Source organism: Prionailurus viverrinus, chromosome D2 (assembly GCF_022837055.1).
Source record: "Prionailurus viverrinus isolate Anna chromosome D2, UM_Priviv_1.0, whole genome shotgun sequence".
In the NCBI taxonomy this organism is placed as follows: Eukaryota; Metazoa; Chordata; class Mammalia; order Carnivora; family Felidae; genus Prionailurus; species Prionailurus viverrinus.
The window spans coordinates 48443627-48466789 of NC_062571.1; the positions used below are offsets into that span (position 1 = coordinate 48443627).

At 37.3% G+C, this 23163-nt stretch overlaps 1 protein-coding gene across 5 annotated transcripts in view; it reads left to right on the plus strand.

Annotated features, from left to right (window-relative positions):
• The window catches only part of ZFAND4 (zinc finger AN1-type containing 4), a 90718-nt gene that overhangs the window by 37299 nt on the left and 30256 nt on the right, over window positions 1–23163 (plus strand). For all 5 annotated transcript variants that reach the window (XM_047825896.1, XM_047825900.1, XM_047825897.1 and 2 more), the window contains 2 exons: window positions 16845–16920; window positions 20397–20464. In XM_047825896.1, the coding sequence (XP_047681852.1) occupies window positions 16845–16920; window positions 20397–20464 (144 nt within the window). The remainder of the gene's footprint in view (window positions 1–16844; window positions 16921–20396; window positions 20465–23163) is intronic.

Genomic DNA, 23163 nt, shown 5'->3' on the forward strand with positions numbered 1-23163 from the left:
CGTGACTGTGAGATCATGAGCTGAGTTGAAATCAAGTTGGCTGCTTAACAGACTGAGTCACCCAGGCGCCTTGAGATAAGTGTACTCTTAACCCCCGCTAGCAGCCACCAGTATGTTCTTTATATTTAAGAGTCAGGGTTTTTTGTTTATTTGTTTGTTTATTTTCTTTGTTTGCTTTATTTCTTAAATTCCACATATAACTGAAACCCTATGGTATTTGTCTTTCTTAGACTTATTTCACTTAGCATTATACCCTCTAGGTCCATCTCTGGTGTTGCAAATGGCAAGCTCTCTTTTTTTTTTATGTCTCAATAATGTTCCATCCTATACATACATACACACATATACACATACACAACAGATCTTCTTTATTTATCCATCAGTGGACACTTGGGTTGCTTCCATATCTTGGCTATTGTAAATAATGCTGTAATAAACATAGGGGTGCATGTATTTTTTTGAATTAGCATTTTCACTCTCTTTAGGTAAATACCCAGTAGCAGAATTACTGGATCACATAACAATTCTATTTCTAATTTTGAGGGGAATCTCCATATTGGTTTCCACAGTGGTTGGACCAGTTCACATTCTTACCAACAGTGCATTAGGGTTCTTTTTTCTTGACATTCTTGCCAACAGTGGTTATTTCTTGTATTTTTGATTTTAGCAATCTGACAGTTGTAAAATGATACCTTATTGTGGATTTAATTTGCATTTCCCTTATGATTAATGATGTTGAGAATCTTTTTATGTGATTTTGGCCATCTGTATGTCTTTGGAAAAATGTCTCTTCGTGTCTTCTGCCCATTTTTAAATTGGATTATATAGATTTTATGGTGTTGAATTGTATAAGCTCTTTATATAATTCAGATATTAACCCCTTATTGGATATATCATTTGCAAATGTCTTTTCCCATTCAGTAGGTAGCTGTTTTGTTGTGTTGCTGGTTTCCTTTGCTGTAGAAAAGCTTTTTATTTTGGTGTCATCCTGATAGTTTTTTTTTAATTTGTTGAAATTCAAGTTAGTCAACATACCGTGTAGCATTGGTTTGAGGAATAGAACCCAGTGATTCATCACTTACATATAACGTATAACACCCAGTGCTCATCCCAACAAGTGCTCTCCTTGATGTCCATCACCATTTAGCCCAGCCCTTCACCTACCTCCTCTCCAGCAGCCCTCGGTTGGTTGTCTGTATTTATGAGTCTCTTATGGTTTGCCTCCCTCTTTATTTTTATCTTATTTTTCCTTCCCTTCCCCTATGTTCATCTCCTGTGTTTCTTAAATTCCACATATGAGTAAAATCGTATAATATTTGTCTTTCTCTGACTTATTTCTGTTAGCATAATACACTCTAGTTCCATCCACATTGTTGCAAATGATAAGATTTCATTCTTTTTGATCACTGAGTAATATTCCATTGTATATATATACCACATCTTCTTTATCCAGTAGTTTAATTTTGCTTTTGTTTATCTTTGTTGGAGGAGACCTATCTAGAAAAATATTTCTATGACCAGTGTCAATGAAATTTCTACCTGTTTTATTCTAGGAATTTTATGGTTTCAGGTCTCACATTTAGGTCTTTAATCTATTTTGAGTTTATTTCCATGTATGCTGTAAGAAAGTGGTCCACTTTTATTCTTTTGCATATAACTGTCTAGTTTTCCCCACACTATTTATTGAAGAGACTGTCTTTTTCCCATTGTTTATTCTTTTGTCATAAATTAATTGACCATAAAAACATGAGTTTATTTCTGGACTCTGTATTCTGTTCTGTTCCATTGATCTGTGTGTTTATTTTTGTGCCAGTACCATACTGTTTTGATTGTTGTATATGTTGAAATCTGGGATTGTGATACCTCCATCTTTGTTCTTTTTCAAGATTACTTTGTCTATCAGGTCATTTGTGGTTCCATACAAATTTTAGGATTATTTGTTCCAGTCTGTGACAGATCCTGTTAGTATTTTGATAGGGATTGCATTAAATTTGTAGATTACTTTGGGTGATGTGGACATTTTAACAATGGTGGTTCTCCCAGTTCATGACCATGGAGTATCTTTCCATTTGTTTGTGTGATCATTTTGAATGTTTTTTCATCATTTTTAATTTTTTTCATCATTGTTTTGTAGGTTTTGGAGTACAAGTCTATCACCTTTGTGGTTAAGTTTATTAAATATTTTCTTTTTGGTACAATTGTAAATGAGATTGTTTTCTTGATTTCTGTTCCTGCTGCTTCATTATTAGTATATAAAAATGCAACAGATTTCTGGATACTTTGTATCCTGTGACTGAATTAATTTATTAGTTCTAATAGTTTTTTGGTGTAGTCTTTAGGGTTTCTTTGTATAGTATCATGTCATCTGCAAATAGTGAAAGTTTAACTTTTTCTTTACCAATTTGGGTGCCTTTTCTCGTGATTATGGTACCTAGGACTTCCAGTACTATGTTAAAGTAAAGTGGTAAGAGTGAACATCTTGTCTTGTTCCTGATCTTAGAGGAAAAACTCAGTTTTTCACCATTGAATATGACCTTTGCTGTGAGTTTTTCATATATGGCCTATTATGTTAAGGTATGTTCCTTCTTGAGGGCTGCCTAGGTGGCTCAGTTGGTTGAGCATCTGACTCTTGACTTCGTCTTGGGTTATGGTGTCGCAGTTCATGGGTTCGAGCCCTACATTGGGCTCTGCACTGGCAGCATGGAGCCTGCTTGGGATTCTCTCTCCCTCTCTCTCTCCCCCTCCCCTGCTGGTGCACTCTATCTCTCTCTCTCTCTCTCTCTCTCTCTCTCAAAATTAATAAACTTAATAAAAAAACTGTTTAAACTTTGTTGAGAGTTTTTATCATGAATGGATGTTGTATTTATTCGTATGCTTTTACTGAATCTATTGAGATGATCATGTGGTTTTTATCCTTTCTCTTGTTATTGTGGTGTATCATTTTGGTTTTTTTAAAAATTTTTTTTTTCAACGTTTATTTATTTTTGGGACAGAGAGAGACAGAGCATGAATGGGGGAGGGGCAGAGAGAGAGGGAGACACAGAATCGGAAACAGGCTCCAGGCTCTGAGCCATCAGCCCAGAGCCCAACGCGCGGCTCGAACTCCCGGACCGCGAGATCGTGACCTGGCTGAAGTCGGACGCTTAACCGACTGCGCCACTCAGGCGCCCCGTGGTGTATCATTTTGATTGATTTGTGAATATTGAACAACACTTACATCTTGGCAATAAATCCCCCTGGATTGTGGTGAATGATTTTTTTAATGTATTGTTGGATTTGGTTTGCTGTTTGGTGAGGATTTTTGCATCTATAATCAACAGAGATACTAACCTATAGTTTTCTTTTTTTGTAGAATCTTTATCTGGTGTTGGTATCAATATATGTGATGCTGAAGCGAGCACATCTGGTGTTGGTAACAGTGTAATGCTGACCTTGTAGAATGTATATGGAAGCTGTCCTTCCTTTTCTGTTTTTTGGGGAATAGTTTGAGAAGAATAGGTATTAACTTTTCTTTAAACGTTTGGCAGAATTCACCTGTGAAGCGATCTGGTCCTGGACTTTGTTTTTTGGGAGTTTTTTTTTTAAATTTATTATCATTTTTTTAATTAAAAAAAATTTAAAGTTTATTTATTTTGAGAGAGAGAGAGAGAAAACAAACCAGTGGGGGAGGGGCAGAGAGAGGGGGACAGAGGATCTGAAGTGGGCTCTGTGCAGATAACAGTGAGCCCCATGTGGCATTCAAACTCACAAACTGCGAGATCATGACCTGAGCCAAAGTTGGACACTTAACTGACTGAGCCACCCAGGTGCCCCTGTTAGGAATTTTTAAATTACTGATTCAGTTTCATTGTAATTTGTTCACATTTTCTGTTTCTTTCTGATTTAGTTTTGGAAGGTTATATATTTCTAGGAATTTATCCATTTAATGTAGGTTGTCCAATTTGTTGGCATATAATTTTTCATAATCTCTTATAATCTTTTATATTTCTTTGGTATGGGTTGTTAATTTTCCTCCTTTTCTGGTTTTACTTATTTGAATTCCCCCCCCCCCCACCTTTTGTTGATCTTTTCAAAGAAACAGCTCTTGATTTCATTGATCTATCGTTTTTTTAGTCTCTTTCTCATTTATTTCTGCTCTAGTTTTATTATTTCCTTCATTCTACTGGCTTTGGGGTTTGTTCTTCTTTATCTACACCTCTAGGCATAAAGTTAGGTTGTTTATTTTAGATTTTTCTTGTGTCCTGAGGTAGGCCTCTCTTACTACAATCTTCCCTCTTAGAACAGCTTTTGCTTCATCCCAGAGATTTTGGACTATTGTGTTTTTATTTTCTTTTGCGTCCATATATTTTTTTATTTCCTCTTTGATTTCTTGGTTGACCCATTCATGTTTAGTAGCATTTTACTTAGCCCTCATGTATTTGTGGTCTTTTTAGATTAAAAAAATTTTTTTTAATGTTTATTTATTTTTGAGAGAGAGGCAGAGTGTGAGCTGGGGAGGGGTAGAGAGAGGGAGAGACACAGAATCCAACGTAGGCTCCAGGCTCTGAGCTGTCAGCACAGAGCCTGATATGGGGCTCGAACTCACAAACTGTGAGATCATGACCTGAGCTGAAGTTGGACACTTAACCAACTGAGCCACGCAGCCCTTAAAAATTTTTTTTTAATGTTTATTTAATTTTGAGAGAGAGAGAGAGAGAGAGGGAGGGAGAGAGGGAGGGAAGGGAGGGAGAGAGATAGCGTGAGCAGGGGAGTGGCAGAGAAAGAGAGAGACACAGAATCCGAAGCAGGCCCCAGTCTCTGTCTGAGCTGTCAGCACATAGCCCAGTGCGGGGCTTGAACCTGTGAACCATGAGATCATGACCTAAGGCAAAGTCGGACACTTAACTGATTGAGCCATCCAGGTGTCCCTCCAGATGTTTTTCTTGTGGTTGATTTCCTAATTTTATACTGTTATGCTTGGAAAAGATGCATGATATGATTTCAGATTTTTTGAATTTATTGAGACTTGTTTTGTGGCCTATAATGTGATCTGGAGAATGTTCCATGTGTGCTTAAAGGAATGTATATTCTGCTATTTTTGGATGGAATGTTCTGAATATATTTATTAAGTCTGTCTCGTCTAATGTGTCATTCAAAGCCACTGTTTCCTTATTGTCTTTCTGTCTGGTTGATCTATCCATCGATGTGAGAGGGGTGTTACTGTATTGTCAATTTCTTCCTTTATGTCTGTTAATAGTTGCTGTATGTATTTAGGTTCTTTCATGTTGGGTGCATAATTATTTATAATTGTTATGTTCTCTTATTAGTTTGTTCCTTTTCTCATTATGTAGTACTGTTCTTTGTCTATCGTTACAGTCTTTATTTTAAAGTCTATTTTGTTTGATATAAGCATTGCTACCTGTCTTTCTTTTCGCTTCTATTTCCATGATAAATATTTTTCCATCTCTTCACTTTCAATCTGCATGTGTCTTTAGTCTCTAGCAAGCAGCATATAGATAGGTCTTGCCTTTTTATTCATTTAATCAGCTTATGTCTTATTTATTTATTTATTTATTTATGTATGTATTTATGTATGTATGTATGTATGTATTTATTTATTTATTTTGAGACAGCACAAGTTGGGGTGGGGCAGAGAGGGAGAGAGAGAATCCTAAGCAGTCCTTGCACCGTCAGCGAAGAGCCTGATGCAGTGTCCAAACTCACAAACTGAGATCATGACCTGACCGAAAACCCAGAGTCAGACACTTAATGGACGGAGTCACCCACGTGCCCCCATATCTTTCCTTTCTTGCTCTCTTTATGGTTTCATGGCTTTCTATAGTGATGTGCTTAGATTTCTTTCTCTTTATTGTTTGCATTTCTATTGCAGGTTTTTGATTATGGTTACCATTAGGCCCATATGTAACATCTTACACATATAGTCATCTGTATTAAGTTAATGGTCATTTAAGTTTGAACCAATTCTAAAGACACTAAACTTCTACTCCCTCTCCGTGTTTATGTATGTGATGTCATACTTTACATCCTTTTATTTTGTGAATCCCTTGACTTTCACATATAATTGATTCTACTGGTTTTGTGCTTTAACCTCCTTACTGGTTTTATAATTGATTAATCCACTACTTTTATTATGTTTGTATTTACCTGTGAAATTTTTTCCTTTCGTAATTTTCTCATTCCTGATTATGGCCTTTTCTTTCCACTCGAAGAATCTCTTTCATGTTTTTTGTAGGGCTGATTTAATGGTGATAAGCTCCTTTAACTTTGTTTAGAAAACTATCTCTCCTATTCTGAGTGATAGCCTTGCTAGGTAGAATGTTTTTGGTTGTAGGTTTTCTCCTTTCAGCACTTTGAATATGTCATGGCTTGCAGTTTCTGCTGAAAAATCAACTGATGGTTTTATGGGAGTTCCCATGTATGTAACTGCTTTCTCTTTCTGCTTTTAAATTCCTTCCTTTATCAGTAATTGCCATTTTAATTATTATGCATCTTGGTATGAACTTCCTTGGGTTGATTTTTTGGGGGCTCTCTGTGCCTCCTTGATTTGGATGTCTGTTTCCATCTCCAGATTAGGGAAGTTTTCACATATTATTTTTTCAGACAAATTTTCTGCCCTCTTTTCTCTCTTCTATAGCATGAACGTTATTATTATTACACTTGATGATGTCACTGAGTTTTCTTAACCTATTCTCATTTTTTATTATTCTTTTTTTTCCCCTACTATTCAGCTTGGTTGCTTTCTTTTTTTAAAAATTTTTTTTTTTCAATGTTTATTTATTTTTGCACAGAGAGAGACAGAGCATGAACGGGGGAGGGGCAGAGAGAGAGGGAGACACAGAATCGGAAACAGGCTCCAGGCTCTGAGCCATCAGCCCAGATCCCGATGCGGGGCTCAAACTCACGGACCGCGAGATCGTGACCTGGCTGAAGTCGGACGCTTAACCGACTGCGCCACCCAGGTGCCCCCAGCTTGGTTGCTTTCTATTACACTGACTTTCAGCTTGCTGATCTGTTCCTCTGCCTCCTCTAATCTACTATTGATTCCTCTATTGTATTTTTAATATCAGTTATTGAGTTCTTCATCTCTGATTGGTTCTTTTTTATATTTTTTATCTCGTTATTGAAGCTCTCACTAAGATCCTCCACTTTTTTTTCAAGTCCAGTAAGTATCTTTATGGCAATTAAATTGAATTCTCTATCAGGCATTTTGCTTATTTCCATTTCATTTAGATTTTTTTGCAGTGAGGTTGTCCTGTTCTTTCATTCAGCACATATTCTCCTGTCTCCTCATTTGTCCAATTCTCTGTGTTTGTTTGTAGATATTAGGAAAGTCGGTTACATCTCCTGACCTTGAAAGTAGTAGTCCTATGAAGAAGAGGTCCTGTAGTGACCTATAGTACAGTGTCCCATGATCACCGGAACAGGTGCTGCTGGAGTATCTCCTGTATGGGTTGCATGTGCCCTGCTGTTGTAGCTGAGCCTTGCTTGGCTGCAGTCCAGTTAGCTACAATGACCCATTTTGCCCTTTGTGGGCAGGGTTTGGTCCCTTTGTTATTCAGGGACCAGAATGGGGCCGCCGTTAGCTTATAATTGGGTAGTGTCAGCAGTCAGACCAGATGCCTGCCCCTTTGCTGTGGCTGTGGTAGCACTGAACTGCTGGGTGCTCTCCCTGTGTTGTCCTGAGAAGCTTTTGTTGGTGAATGGGGCCTGTAGACAAACTTGATGTCTTCCCTCTATCTGTTGGGGCTGCAGTAACCCCAAACTGCAGTGCTTTCTCCCTGTGCTGCCCCCTGGGAGGCTTTTTGTTGATAGGCAGCACTGCTGGTCAGGTCAGATACCTGTCTCTGGATTATCTCCTGGGGCTGTAAATGCACTGATCATCGGGGCACTCTGCACTGGCAGTCATAAGGTTCAGCTGCTGGGGCTGCTGGTATGTTTGGCTATCTTTCCTTCTCCCCAGGGCAAGAGTCACTTTGGATTGATGTCGGTCCCTGGCAGGGCTGCTTGCAGGATGAGACACAGCAAGAGTGCCTTTGGAAGGACTCTTGCCTAGTGGGGTAGGTTGGATGGGTGGATCCACAGGAGAACTTGCATAATGTTAGGAAGTTAAATGGATAGTGTTCACGCTGGTTCCTGCACATCTCTGGCTATGTAGGCCAAGGAAGGGGAAGAGAAATGGTGCTAGCCAATTCTTTTGTCCTTGAAGAAGGATCCTAAAGATACTCCTTCAGCATGTGGTCTGGGATTAATAAATGAATCTCCTCTGTGTATATCCCAGGCACTTAAAAAAAATTATTTATTTATTTTTAACATTTTTTTAATGTTTTTATTTTATTTTTGAGAGGGGGGGGAGGGGCAGAGAGAGAGGGAGACAGAAACTGAAGCAGGCTCCGTGCTCTGAGCTGTCAGTGCAGAGGCTGACACAGGGCTCGAGCTCAGACTGTGAGATCATGACCTGAGCCAAAGTCAGATGACCAACTGACTGAGCCACCCAGGCGCCCCTAAAATAAATTTTTTTTTGATTTAACTTTATTTTTTATTTTTTAAAATTTACATCCAAATTGGTTAGTATATAGTGAAGCAATGATTTCAGTAGATTCCTTAATGCCCCTTACCCATTTAGCCCATCCCCCCTCCCACAACCCCTCCAGCAACCCTCAGTTTGTTCTCCATATTTATGAGTCTCTTTTGTCCCCCTCCCTGTTTTTATATTATTTTTGTTTCCCTTCCCTATGTTCATGTGTTTTGTCTCTTAAAGTCCTCATATGAGTGAAGTCATATGATTTTTGTCTTTCTCTGACTAATTTCACTTAGCATAATACCCTCCAGTTCCACCCACGTAGTTGCAAATGGCAAGATTTCATTCTTTTTGATTGCTGAGTAATACTCCATTGTGTGTGTGTGTGTGTGTGTGTGTGTGTGTGTGTGTATGTACATATATATACGTATATATATGTATATGTATATATATACGTATATATATGTGTATATATATATATATGTACATATATATACATATATATATATATTTTCTTTATCCGTTCATCCATCAATGGACATTTGGGCTCTTTCCATACTTTGGCTATTGTGGATAGTGCTGCTATAAACATGGGGGTGCGTGTGTCCCTTCGAAACAGCACACCTATATCCTGTGGATAGATGCCTAGTAGTGCAATTGCTGGGCTGTAGGGTAGTTCTATTTTTAGTTTTTTGAGAAACCTCCATAGTGTTTTCCAGAGTGGCTGCACCAGCTTGCATTCCCACCGGCAGTGCAAAAGAGATCCTCTTTCTCTGCATCCTTGCCAACATCTGTTATTTCCTGAGTTGTTAATGTTAGCCATTCTGACAGGTGTAAGGTGGTATCTCATTGTGGTTTTGATTTGTATTTCCCTGATGATGAGTGATGTTGAGCATTTTTTCATGTGTCAGTTGGCCATCTGGATGTCTTTGGAAAAGTGTCTATTCATGTCTTTTGCCCATTTCTTCACTGGATTATTTGTTTTTTGGGTGTTGAGTTTGATAAGTTCTTTGTAGATTTTGGATACTAACCCTTTATCTGATATATCGTTTGCAAATATCTTCTCCCATTCTGTCGGTTGCCTTTTAGTTTTGCTGATTGTTTCCTTCGCTGTGCAGAAGCTTTTTATTTTGATGAGGTCCCAATAGTTCATTGTTGCTTTTGTTTTTCTTGCCTCTGGAGACTGTGTTGAGTAAGAAATTGCTGCGGGCAAGATCAGAGAGGTTTTTGCCTGCTTTCTCCTTCAGGATAAAAACATTGTTTTTAATATTTGTTTATTTTTGAGAGAGAGAGACACATACACAGAGAGAGAGACACAGAGAGAGAGAGAGAGAGAGAGAGAGAGAGAGAGAGAGAGAGAGGAGGGGCAGAGGGAGAGGGAGACATAGAATCCAAAGCAGGCTCCAGGCTCTGAGCTGTCACCACCCAGTGTCATGCACCCATGAACCTCGGGATCATGACCTGAGCTGAAGTTGGAACCCACTGAGCCACCCAGGCGCCCCACCCCAGGCATTTTTCAAACTGCTTCTTTTATGCTGTATCTCCATGAGATTGCTTGTTATACTGTCTCTTTATGGGTGGAGATTCAGTTTTTTATTGCCCTCCAGCTTTCCCGGAGCTGAGCCTGTTGAATTTTAAAGTACCTGGGTGTTAAGCCCCACTGGTAGTAAAAAAACGAAGTTAAGCCCCACTGTTTTTCAAAGCCAAATGTTATAGAGACTTGTCTTCCCAGTGAGGGTCCCTGTGCCTGGGATACCTGGCATGGAGTCTGCTTCTCTTCCTTGTCTGTGCTTGTGGTGTCCCTCCCAGTTGTTTTCTCCTCAGGAGTTTGGTTCTCCACTACGTCTTTGCTCTTCCTACTTTTTGATGTGGCTTCCTGCTTCCTGCTTTTTGATGTGGCTTCCTCTCTACAATTAACTGAAAAGTCTGTTCTGCCAGTCTTGAGATTGTTCTCTGGGTTGGTTGCACTGATATGATTGTTATCTAGGTGTGTCTGTGGAGCAAGGTGAACTTAGGATTTTCCTTACCAGCCATCTTTACACAAGTCTACAGGATTTCCTTCTTTTTTAAGGCTGAATAACATTCCATTGTAAGTTTATACCACATTTTCTTTACCTATTTAACTGTTGATAAACATTTAGGTTGCTTCCATCTCTTGGCTATTATGAATAATGCTGCAGTGAACATGGGCATGCATAATCTGTTCCAGATCCTGATTTCTTTTGAATATATACCCAGAAGTGGAATTAATAGATCATATGGTAATTCTATTCTTAATGTTTCAAGGATCTTCCATAGTGTTTTCTGTTGCAGCTGCACAATTTGGTATTCTCACCAGTAGTGCACAAGGCACCAGTGCAGATTTTTCCACATCCTTGCCAACACTCTGTTTTCTGTTTTATGTTTTTTTATGGACATCTTAATGGGTGTGATGATGTCTTACTGTGGTTTTGATTTGTACTTCCCTGATGATTAGTGATGTTGACCATCTTTCCATGTGCTTATTGTCCATATCCCTATGTCTTTTTTTTTTTTAATTTTTTTTTTCAACGTTTATTTATTTTTGGGACAGAGAGAGACAGAGCATGAACGGGGGAGGGGCAGAGAGAGAGGGAGACACAGAATCGGAAACAGGCTCCAGGCTCTGAGCCATCAGCCCAGAGCCCGACGCGGGGCTCGAACTCACGGACCGCGAGATCGTGACCTGGCTGAAGTCGGACTCTTAACTGACTGCGCCACTCAGGCGCCCCTCCCTATGTTTTTTTTTAGAGAAATGTCTACTCAAATCCTTTGCTCATTTTAAAGTCAGATTATTTTTGTTGTTGTTCAGTCCAGTCTAAGTCCTTTGCCTTATAAGTTCTTTGGGTTTTTTTCCATGTAACTCTTGAGGATTTTATCTTTATTATTGAAATTGAATAGTTTTATTACTAGAGACTAAGTCTTGGGTTTAATAATTCTAGGTTAATTTTCCCAGGTACCTACTGGGTCCTTTCCATTTGTAGATTCAGATTTTTTCTGTTTCTGGAAGCTTTTTAGGATTATTATTCTCAGTATTAGTTCTGTTCCTTTATTTTCTTTTTTTTGGATTTTGATAATGTGAATATTATTCCTTCTTGGCCTGTCTTCCATTTTCACTACTTTCTCTCTGACCCTTCTTCCTTCTTTATGTCCTTCTCATCCTCTTGGTTGTTTTCTTGCCTTGTCCTTTACTAAATGTGTATTTAAGTCTGTTATCTCTTGGTATCTTGTAATTTGTTCTTCATTTTGAGGTAATTTTGTCTTTTTCCTCCATTTCTTTTCTGAGTCTAGTCTGCTTTTTTTTTTTTTTTTTTGCAATTTCTTCCTTTTTTGTTTTTGTTTTTTGTGTTAGACATTTTCTGTTCTTAATTTTTGAAGTTCTGATTCAAAGTGCTCTTTCATATCTTCAAATGCTTGACTATGTTTAACTCTGTTGCAGGTGTGGCCTTACACTTTTCTTCTGCTTTATAGTTATTTTTCTGAGTAAAATTTACTTTAGTTGATAGGTTTGGAATAACATTAGAAATTAAAATTATATATTTACTTAATATAGAAGTATATATTTACATACTGTATACTATATATGTTATACAACGTAAAGTGATATAATTTTTTAAATTATTATATAACTTAATTATTATTATCATTAACTCTGTATGGATTTATAAATTTTTCTCCTGTTGGATTTTGTGGTATGGAGTGTTTCATAGATACTGTTTAATGGTGCTCTCTTATGTTGTTACGGCCATGTCCAGATATTTTAGTAGATGTTTTATGTTTGTTTTGTGCTGATGTGAGTTGGAGGGAGTTAAGAGTTTTCCAGTTTTGTGGTTCTTTTTTTGTCTTGCAAGACTCTTTTCACCACTTGCTCCTTCCCCACCCCGCACTGAATTACTCAGAGACGCTCCTCCTCTTTTGTTTTTCTGGCCTCTCACAGAAGCTTCTTCAAATTGCTTGGCTTTAAAGTCCCTTCCTTATAGTCAGTGTTCTGATCTACCTGAGTCCTTTTTGTAGACTTTTCAGTCTTAGAATAGTTTCTTCTTCTTCATTATGATTTTATATTGGGCTTAATATAATGTCACTAGTTTCCATCTGTGTCTTCTCTGAAATTTTTCTCAGTCACCCCTGCAGGGGCAGGAGCATGATACTTCACTCATGAGGATTGGGTGATTGTCCCCTCTTATTCCCATTTATTTTGAAGTTTAGACATTTTCCGTCTTCACGATAGGAGAGTGAAGGAAATGACTTTTGTGTAGAATCATTTCGTTTCTTGTTGTTCTGTATTGTTTTGGGAGGAAATATTGGGAGATGGGAGCAGGGGTCCACCAGTGTCTTTAATTATCCATAGGTCCTATTGATTCTAGTTTATTTCCTACATGCAGATATGACTATGTTCTCAACTACATAGTATCTGTGTGAAAACTCTAAAAAAAAGACTAAAGAAACATGTGACTCATTAGGGTTAGATGAGGTACCCTCTGATGGGATTAGTGCCCTTGTAAGAAGAGACACCAGCGAGCTGAGCTCCCTTTCTTGTGCACACTCACAAGGAAGTCATATGAGTACACAGGAAGCCAAGAGAAGTGGCCTTAAAATGAAACCTACTTTGCCAGAACCTTGATCTTGACTTCCCAGCCTCCAGAGCCTTGAGAAGTAAATTTCTATTGTTTAAGCCACCAGTCTGTGGTATTTGTTAGGGCAACCCAAGCAGATTAACACACATACACACATTTACAAAAACACTCATACTCGTATATCACTTCTCACAGATTTATTTAGAATAGTGAACAATTGGATAGGTGAAAATTCTCTTATTAGGGGACTGTGTAAATAAGTTACGACAGAAAAATATTAGAGTACCATTCAGTCATTAAACACAATGTATGGGTTTTTTTTTATTGATGTGAAAAATGCACATAATATATTAATTGAAAAAAGTAGTTTATGATACAGCTCACAAAATTTGTTCCCATTTCTGGTAAAAGAAAAAAAAAGTTTTAAAAGGAAATATACCCAAAATGTTAAGAATAGATTCTACTGGGTTTAGGATGACATGTAGTTTTTATATTCTTTTATATATCTCCAAGTTGTCTACTTTTCACAAATGACTGTTATTTTTATAATATTTTAACTTGTAAAATGTTTTAGAACACTTAATAAAACGTTTTTATGTATGTAATCTTTATTTTTTAGGAATACGTGTTTTATAGGAATTAATTTTTCTGGATTTAGTTGTATGAGAAATAAGAGTTGAAGTTTAAAGAGTTGAGGTTTAAAAGCAAACCTTAAATGGGGTTGCCAGATTTTTATTTATTAAATCTGGCAACGCTGTCTTAAAGGAAAGTTGGTTAGCTCTGTGTATTTGAGATTTTTAAAGTGTGTTTGTTAGAAAGAACCCTAGTGGTTTTTTAAATTTTTGTTTTTATTTTTTTAAGTTTATTTATTTTGAGAGGGAGAGAGAGAACACATGCTCAGGGGAGGGGCAGAGAGAAAGGGAGAGAGAGAGAGGATCCCAAGCAGGCTCTGCACTGTCAGTGTGGAGCCTGATGCAGGGCTCAAACTCACGAACCATGAGATCATCATGACCTGAGCCAAAACCAAGAGCCAGCCCCTTAACCAAAAGAGCCACCCAGGTGTCCCAAGAATCCTAGTGTTTTTTAATGTGTGAGAGAGGACACTGAGCCTCACAGAGGTTGATATTCTCCTCAAAGTCATTCAGCAACTCAAGTAGCCATTAGGATCACAGCTCAGTTTTGGATGTTTCTTTCACACTGTCTTGCCTGCCTGCCATCCTTATAATATTTATTTTAGCCTGATAAATGTTGGCTCAGTTCATTTAAAGTGTTTGCAGGAGATGTACCTCAGTAGTGTTATTACTGTGTCTTTAATCCAGTTCTAAAGTTTCCATTAGAAAATAATACCTGTATGATGTGGGTTGAATGTAAACAGGGTAGTTAGTACCTGGCCAAATTGCTTTATCTAATTATGCTAGAGAAATCCTATAGTTTTGATTGAAAAGTTGACCTAGGCAAATTTCCAGTTTGTTAAAATAATTTGTGAAATAATTTCTAGTTTTAAAGCCTTTCTTTACCTGACACTAATTTTTAGCTGGAAGAAAAACAACTAAACTGTTTCATTTGAGAGATATAATTGTGTCCTTCCCGCTTAGGGCCTCCTCCTTCTGTGACTGTATTCCATGATGATCTTTTGGAACATTTGGTAAACATTTAGTAGATACCAGGTCTTCTAACAGGCAGTACTACTGAAACATCACCAGACAGCGACTTTTGCTTTATGAAAACTGATTTTGTAGAGACTGATTAGCATAAAGGTTAAGCATGCAGTTTCTGGAGTTGGCCTTTGGGGGGCTTCACATCTCTATCTACTCTGTGTCAATCTCTCAATACTTCAGTTTTATAACCTGTGAAATGAACATAATATTGATGCCTACTTCACAAGATTGTGGTCGCAGTTAAATTATGATAATTGTGGTTGCAGTTAATTTATGATAATACAGGTCAAGCACTTTTAACAATGCTTAGCTTATAATAAATGCTAGTATACATACCACTGTTATTATTCTAGTCAAGTTTTAGTATCATAAGAAAAAGTAATTTGAGAAGACCGTGTAGGAGGTATTGAAGAAAGTTTTTCATCAACATCAGTGTCCATTAAATGTCCTATTGAATAGATAATACTCTTTGGCTAGAATGGTACAGATATTCTTTGGGTGTTTAAATTTGTACTTTGCAAAAGTATAATACTCCTTATTAATATTTCTTTAACATCACAGAAATGCAAATAAACTCTCTTGTAGACTATAATTTTTAGCATTGAAAATGGTCTACAGCATACTTTTTTTTTTCAATGTTGAATTATTCTGTAATTAGTGTTCAGGCTCTACAAAAGAACATGTTAATATGCAATCACATATAAACACCGAGGTGGAAGGAATTTTCTAATACATTAAGGTTTATTGGAAATTATATTTTCTGTCCTTTTTTTTTTTTTTTTAATTTTTTTTCAACGTTTATTTATTTTTGGGACAGAGAGAGACAGAGCATGAACGGGGGAGGGGCAGAGAGAGAGGGAGACACAGAATCGGAAACAGGCTCCAGGCTCTGAGCCATCAGCCCAGAGCCCCATGCGGGGCTCGAACTCACAGACCGCGAGATCGTGACCTGGCTGAAGTCGGACGCTTAACCGACTGCGCCACCCAGCGCCCCTGTCCTTTTTTTTTTTAATATTATTGACTTTTCCATTTAGGAGACATGTGAAAGATGCCATGTTAGTCACTAAATAATATTACTCTGGGAACACATTTTAGGGATATGACCCACCTTCCCCCATAACTACATGAAGATTGTACTTCACAGCATTAACAAACATAAACTAAATTAGTTTAATTTTGTAAGCTAAATTAAATGTTCTATACTTTTAAACTTAGATACAATTGATGTACTAGTTTCAGGTACACAACATAGTGATTCAATGTTTGTATTTATTGCAAAGTGATCACTGTAATGAGTCTTGTTAACATCCATCACCATACCTAGTTACAAAAGTTTTATCTTGTGATGAAAACTTTAAGGTCTACTCTCTTAGCAACTTTCAGGTATACAATACAATACAATATTATTAATTATAGTCCCTATGTTATACATTATTTTATATATTTTATGACCTAATCATTTTATAGATGAGAGTTTGTACATTTTAACCCCTTTCACCCCTTTCACGCCCCCATAATATACTTTGAACAAACTGCACATAAATGAATGAAGACTGTACTTTGCAGCATTAACAACTGTCTTCAATTTTTTTTTTTTCTTGAGAGAGAGAGAATGTGAGCAGGCAAAGGGCAGAAGGAGAGGGAGAAAGAGAATCTTATGCAGACTCCACACCCTTTGTGGAGCCTGATGCAGGGCTCAGTCTCACGACCAGATATCATGACCTGGGCCGAAATCAAGAGTTGGATGCTGAACCGACTGAGCCACCCAGGTGCCCCTAGGCCTTAAGTCTTAAACTCTTCAGGGCTGATTTCGTGATATTTGTTTTTTAATGGGCTCCCTAATGTTATACTTTGACTCAGGGTAGACAGTTATTAAAACATACCATTCTAAAGTGAATGGAGTGGACTTGATCTACTTTCAGTCATTCTGTTGATTTTAGCTAAGCACCTAGCATTCAATCTAGAAGTGTGTTTGATTTATTAGTAGTAGTAGTTCTTTAATAAAATAGATTTGAATCATACTTTTTTGAAGATTCTATTGAATTTTTAACCATATTTTTATAACCTTCCCCTAAGGTATACCCATCTGTCAGCAGCACTTAATTTGGAATAACATGGAACTTGAAGATGATTATTGCTTGAGTGATTACAAGTGAGTGTAATTACATATTAGCTGTTTTATAGATGCTCAGTATTACAACTCCGTATATTAGTGTTTTCCTTCTGAATCCTTGGATCCTGTCTCTTCTGAATAGTTCTGACCCCTAGATTAAAAAAAAATTTTTTTTAATGTTAATTTTTGAGAGGAAGAGAGAGACAAAGCACAAGTGGGGGAGGGGCAGAGAGAGAGAGGGAGACACAGGCTCTGAAGTGGGCTCCAGGCTTCAAGCTGTCAGCAAGAGCCTGATGTTGGGGCTCAAACTCACAAACCATGAGATCATGACCTGAGCCGAAGTCAGACGCCCAACCAACTGAACCACCCAAGCGCCCCTTGACCTCTAGATTTAAGTGTAAATCCTGAACCTTAAGATGTGTTAGCTCATTACTCCATACTGCCTGATCTTTATCCTTTGATTCTGTTTTACTTTTTCATTATTTACACCAAGTTCTATATCCTCTGTCTTTTTAGATCTCTCTCTTTTGATCTTGTCTTCTGTTCTCCTTTCTTTTAATATTGGCCCATTCCCACCTAACTACTTTCTTTTTTTCCCCATTTTTACAAGAGTATTGGGTGAGAATAAAAATCCTAGAAGATAGCACAGGCAGTAATTTCTCTGACATTGGCTGTAGCAGCATTTCTAGGTATGTCTCCTGAGGCAAGGGGAATAAAATCAAAAATAAACTGTTGGGACTACATCAAAATAAAAAGCTTTTTAAAAAAATGTTTATTTATTTTTGAGAGAGAGAGAGTGTGAGCGGCGGAGAAAGAGAGGGAGAGAAGATCTGAAGCAGGCTCTGCGCTGACAGCAGTGAGCCTGATGTGGGGCTCAAACTCACGAACTATGAGATCCTGACCTGAGCTGAAGTTGATGCTAAACAGACTAAGCCACCCAAATGTCCCAAAATAAAAAGCTTCTGTACAGAGAAGAAAACAGTCAACAAAACTAAAAGGGAACCTACTGAATGGGAGAAGATGTTTGCAATAATATCCAATAAAGGATGTATATATATCCAAAATATATAAAAACTTATAGGGTCACCTGGGTGGCTCAGTTGGTTAAGCATCCAACTCTTGGTTTCGGTTCAGGTCATGATCTCATGGTTTGTGAGTTCGAGCCCTGCTTTGGGCTCCATGCTGATAGAGCAGAGCCTGCTTGACACTCTCTCTCCTTTTTGTCTGCCCTTCCCCTGCTCTCTCTCTGTCTCTCTCAAAATAAATGAGTAAATGAATTTAAAAAAAAAACAGGGGTGCCTGGATGGCTAAGTCGGTTAAGCTCCGACTTCAGCTCAGATCGAGATTTCGTGGTTCATGGGCTCAAGCCCCACATTGGGCTCTGTGCTGACAGCCTGGAGCCCGCTTCAGATTCTGTGTCTCCCTCTCTTTCTGCCCCTCCCTGCTCACACTCTGCCTCTCTCTGTCTCTCTCAAAAATAAATAAACATTAAAAAAATTTTTAAAAATACTTCTACAACTCAACACCCCAAAACCAAATGATCCAATTAAAAAATCGGCAGAAGATATGAACAGGCATTTCTCCAAAGAAGACATCCAGATGGCCAACAGATACATGAAAAGATGCTTAACATCCCTCATCATCAGGGAAATACAAATCAAAACTACAGTGAAATATCGCCTTACACTTGTTAGAATGGCTAAAATTGGCACAAGAAATAATAGGTGTTGGTGAGGATGTGGAGAGAAAGGAACCCTCTTGCACTGTTGGTGGGAATACGAACTGGTGCAGCCACTGTGGAAGACAGTATGGAGATTCCTCAAAAAATTAAAAATAGAACTATCCTATAATCCAGTAATTACAGTACTGGGAATTTGGTCAAGGAATAAAAAAAACACATATTCAAAGGAATATGTGTACCCCTGTGTTTATAGCAGTATTATTTACAATAGCCAAATTATGGAAGCAGCCTAAGTGTCCATCAGTAGATGAATGGATACACACACACACACACACACACACACACACACACGAATAGTATTCAGCCATTAAAAGAACAAAATCTTGCCATTTGCAACAACATAGATGGAGCTAGAGAGTATAATGCTAAGTGACATAAGAAAACGACAAATACCATAAGATCTCAGTCATATGTGGAATTTAAGAACAAAACAAGTGAGCAAAAGAAAAAAGAGACAAAATAAATAGGTTCTTAACTATAGAGAACAAATTGATGGTTACCAGAGGGGAGGTGGGTAGGGGAATGGGTGAAATGGTGAGGGGAATTAAGAGTATACTTATCATAATGAGCGCCAAGTAACATATAGAATTGGTGAATTCACTATATTGGACACCTGAAACTAATATAATACTATATATTGTACTGGAATTAAAAATTTTAATTAAGGGGCACCTGGGTGGCTCAGTCAGTTGGGTGTCTGACTTTGGCTCAGGTCATGATCTCACATTTCATGGGTTCAAGCCTGTGTGTCAGCACAGAGCCTGGAGCCTGCTTGGGATTCTGTGTCTCCCTCTCTGTCTGCTCCTCCTCTGCTCATGCTCTGTCTCTCTCTCTCTCCTTCAAAAATAAATAAGAAAACATTAAAAAAATTTTTATTTTTTTATTTAATTAATTTTATTTAATTAAAAAATAGTGAGAAATTAAAGAGAAAAACACTTGATAAAGATAAGAGTATTGGGGAAGAGAGTTTTGTTCTTCACCAAATCTTTAATTTTTCATTAAGCCCTCCTGCTGCTGCTAAGTGACACTGTGTGCACCAGTGATTACAGATACACCATTCGCTTTGGTCTCTCTTGCTCTCTTCTCTTACATAATTCTTCATTCTTTTTTTTTTTTTTTTTTTATGAAATTTATTGACAAATTGGTTTCCATACAACACCCAGTGCTCATCCTAAAAGGTGCCCTCCTCAATACCCATCACCCACCCTCTCCTCCCTCCCACCCCCCATCAACCCTCAGTTTGTTCTCAGTTTTTAACAGTCTCTTATGCTTTGGCTCTCTCCCATTCTAACCTCTTTTTTTTTTTTTCCCCCCATAATTCTTCATTCTTAAGAACAAAAGGGTCAGAGGCCATGTAGAATATCTAGAATAACACTGGGATTCTGGAGCTCTTGTAGATTTGCTATTTTTCAATTTTCTATCTTATTGAATAGATCTGTTTTCTAACACTTTGGGTCTTGGACAAACTTCTTTTTTACTTAGGGCCTCGATTTCTTTACATGTGAAACGAAGGGATTAAACTACATGATCACAGAGGTCCTTTACAGTATTTTTATTCTGAGTTGTGTCATATTTAAAGATTATGAGAACTTCTTTACTTTTTCATTATTTATGCAAGTAATTAACATTTTGCATTTATGCATATTGCTATATATATTTTTTTTATTACAGAGGGTAATTACTATGCCTGATAACCTAGCACATAATTATGTGTATATGTAACACCAAATACACTTCGATGGTTATGGTTTGTTTTTGTGTTAACTATCCACAGCATTTCAGAAGGTTGTACCTTGAAGCTGGTATTGGCTATGCGTGGTGGACCTATAAATACTAGAAGAGGTAGGCATTTGTTAATTATGTATATTAAAGAAAGTTGACAATAATAATTTTTAAGCCAGTTGGTATTTTTGTAGTCCCAAGTTTTATCAGGTTCTTTTTCTGCTATCAGGTCTTAGAAGAATGACATTTGTTTTTCTAACTATCGTTCTTTAAAGCCTAAATGCCCAGACGCAGGAACCAGGGATATTAAAAAAAAATCTCACCAGTACAGGGAAAGGAAATGGAATAGCATAGTGTAAATATGTTGTTATCATTGTGTTTAGGTGGATACCAGTTTGTGCTTTTTTACCCACTGAGTCTTCAGCTCTGGATGTAATGGTTGTTATAGAAAATTCTAAAGTTGCCCGTTAGCCTGGTTTGTGCTGCGCTTGGGTTTCATGGATATTATTGTGGCCCTATTGAGTCCTTTTTCAGAATGTGGGCGGTCTCTGGAAGTCATTCATTCATTTAACAAGTATATTTTATGCATCTACTAGGTGTTCAGTACAGTGTCCCATGGAAGAAAAAGTTTCTGCTTCCTGACAGTGCTCAAAATAAAGAGGTAAAGACTTGATGTCATTCCAGGCAGTTACAAGTGCTGTGGAGGAAATAGGGAAGTGTGACAGTGTCTGTGGAAATAGGTTAGTAGGAGGATGATTGTGGAAAAGATGACATGAGCAGAGATGTGATTAACAAGAGAGTTCTAAGCATGGGAAGAACTGGGAGTATTCACATTGGCTTCTGATTCAGGTTTGTCACATGAATTCCCACGAAGAAGTGGGATCCTTAGACTGCTCAGAGTACTCCTGCTCTGTGGGCCTCATTTGGGGAAGGCCTTCATATTTGTTTGATCCTTTACTAATCCTGAAGACCGAGGTTAAGCATTGATTCCACTGCTGGTTTACATCTTCCATGAGTCAAATTTTATCTCTGTGTGTCATAATTTGGGTTAGATTAGGGATATTATCATCTTTTTCCTAGCTGCTTCAGGAGGACTTTCTGAGATATGTTACTTTAGTTGTTCAACTATTTTGGATATGTTAGAAAAAAAGCAAAGGTAGCAATGTTAGAGTTGGTTAACTAGCACTCCTAATATCAGGGACTTTCTATAAATTGGGCTTGTAAAATTATCCTATGTGACATAAGGCAATGTTTACAGTACCAACTCTGACGGTAGTGTAAGAACCCTAAAGTGTTTATGGAGCCATTATGGTAAGATAGAATTATACAGTGTTTAGTGCCATGTGAATTCCACTGTATTAAAATTTGGAAAGTTGGTTATTTTGTATAGCTTTGTCTTTAAACCAGGGTGTTTTATCAGAACATCTACTTTTATTAGGACCAGAATTAGTTTATGTTTATGAGAAGTGTAGGTGCTATAGATTTTGAGTTAAGAATATATGTATGTGGGTTTTATTTTGTTTTATTTACCTTTTGAGAAAATGAAAATAAAAAGCATCACTACCCTTAGGTAGTGGAAGCTGTGTAATAATTTTTTTCCCCACAACTTTCTGTGCCTTCTTTATAAATCTGAAAAATCAGCACCTAGAACTTGTCTTTTTTTCATATTTTAAATTATATGTTTAATAATTTTGCCTTTGTTGAATCAACCTCTTTAAAATTAAAAGCTTGCTATTGTCTCCCTGCATCCTTGAGAACTTTGTTAAGAAGAAAAACTATATATACCCAGGTCTAGAATTTTTCCATATTGTATTTGAGAAACCATATTTATAATTATTTAGTCTTACTTAAAAATTATGGTTTAGCAAATACCTTTATTGTGTGAGTTTCAGTAATGGTTAGCTTTTAAAATTATGTTTGAATTAATCATTATCACAACAACATAGAAAATCCTTTCTAAAACTAAATTGTATCCTATATATAACAATGTCTTATACCTGGTGAAATCAAAGTGGTTTTCCTGTTATGAAAGGTGTATGCATACACACACATGGATGCACACACATATTCAATCTCAGTGGCTCCTTAAATAAGGCACACCATATTGATTTAAGTAAGGCTTTCTCATGGCTTTAGTAATGGCAGTAGCATTGTTTTTATTTCTTATTCGTGTAATGTGGAAAGTGTAGCATTAACTTAAAAATGGCAAGAACTTGTTATAAACATGTCTTTTAATATTGCACATTTTGTGCCTATGCAAGAGTTGATCAAAACACCCAAATGTTTTTATGAAATAAGCTAAACTTTATTATTTCTGGTTTTTGTATTTAAGCAGTGGTCATTTTTGGATTTAGGGTATGAGAATGTCTTTAATATTTTTACCTTACTTTCACAACTTAAAGTTTCTTATTGCTATAACTCATTGCTATAACTTTTGTAGAGGGTAGCACAACACTGTGATTCTGTTAATAAGTAAGCTGTTTTTATTAAAGTTAGGGAATCTAAGAAATTGTTGCCCTTTTAGGAAAGAGAAAATGTTTCTGCAGCTTGAAATGAGAGTTTTTGGGAGCAAACTTTTTTCCCTGTAATCATTACTTAAGTCAGAATCTTTTAGAACATTTACTCCATGAACTAGAAATCTCTTGAGGCCCTTCCCACCACAGGAGCAGCATCTGTGGCTGCTGTGGACAAGAGCAAGTTGTAATGATGGCTGCAGTATCAAACCTGAGGACCACTACAGGCCACAAGAGCCTATAGTAGTGGGGCTCCCCTGTAATCCTTATGTTCTGGACACATGGATACCTACCAAGACAGTGGGG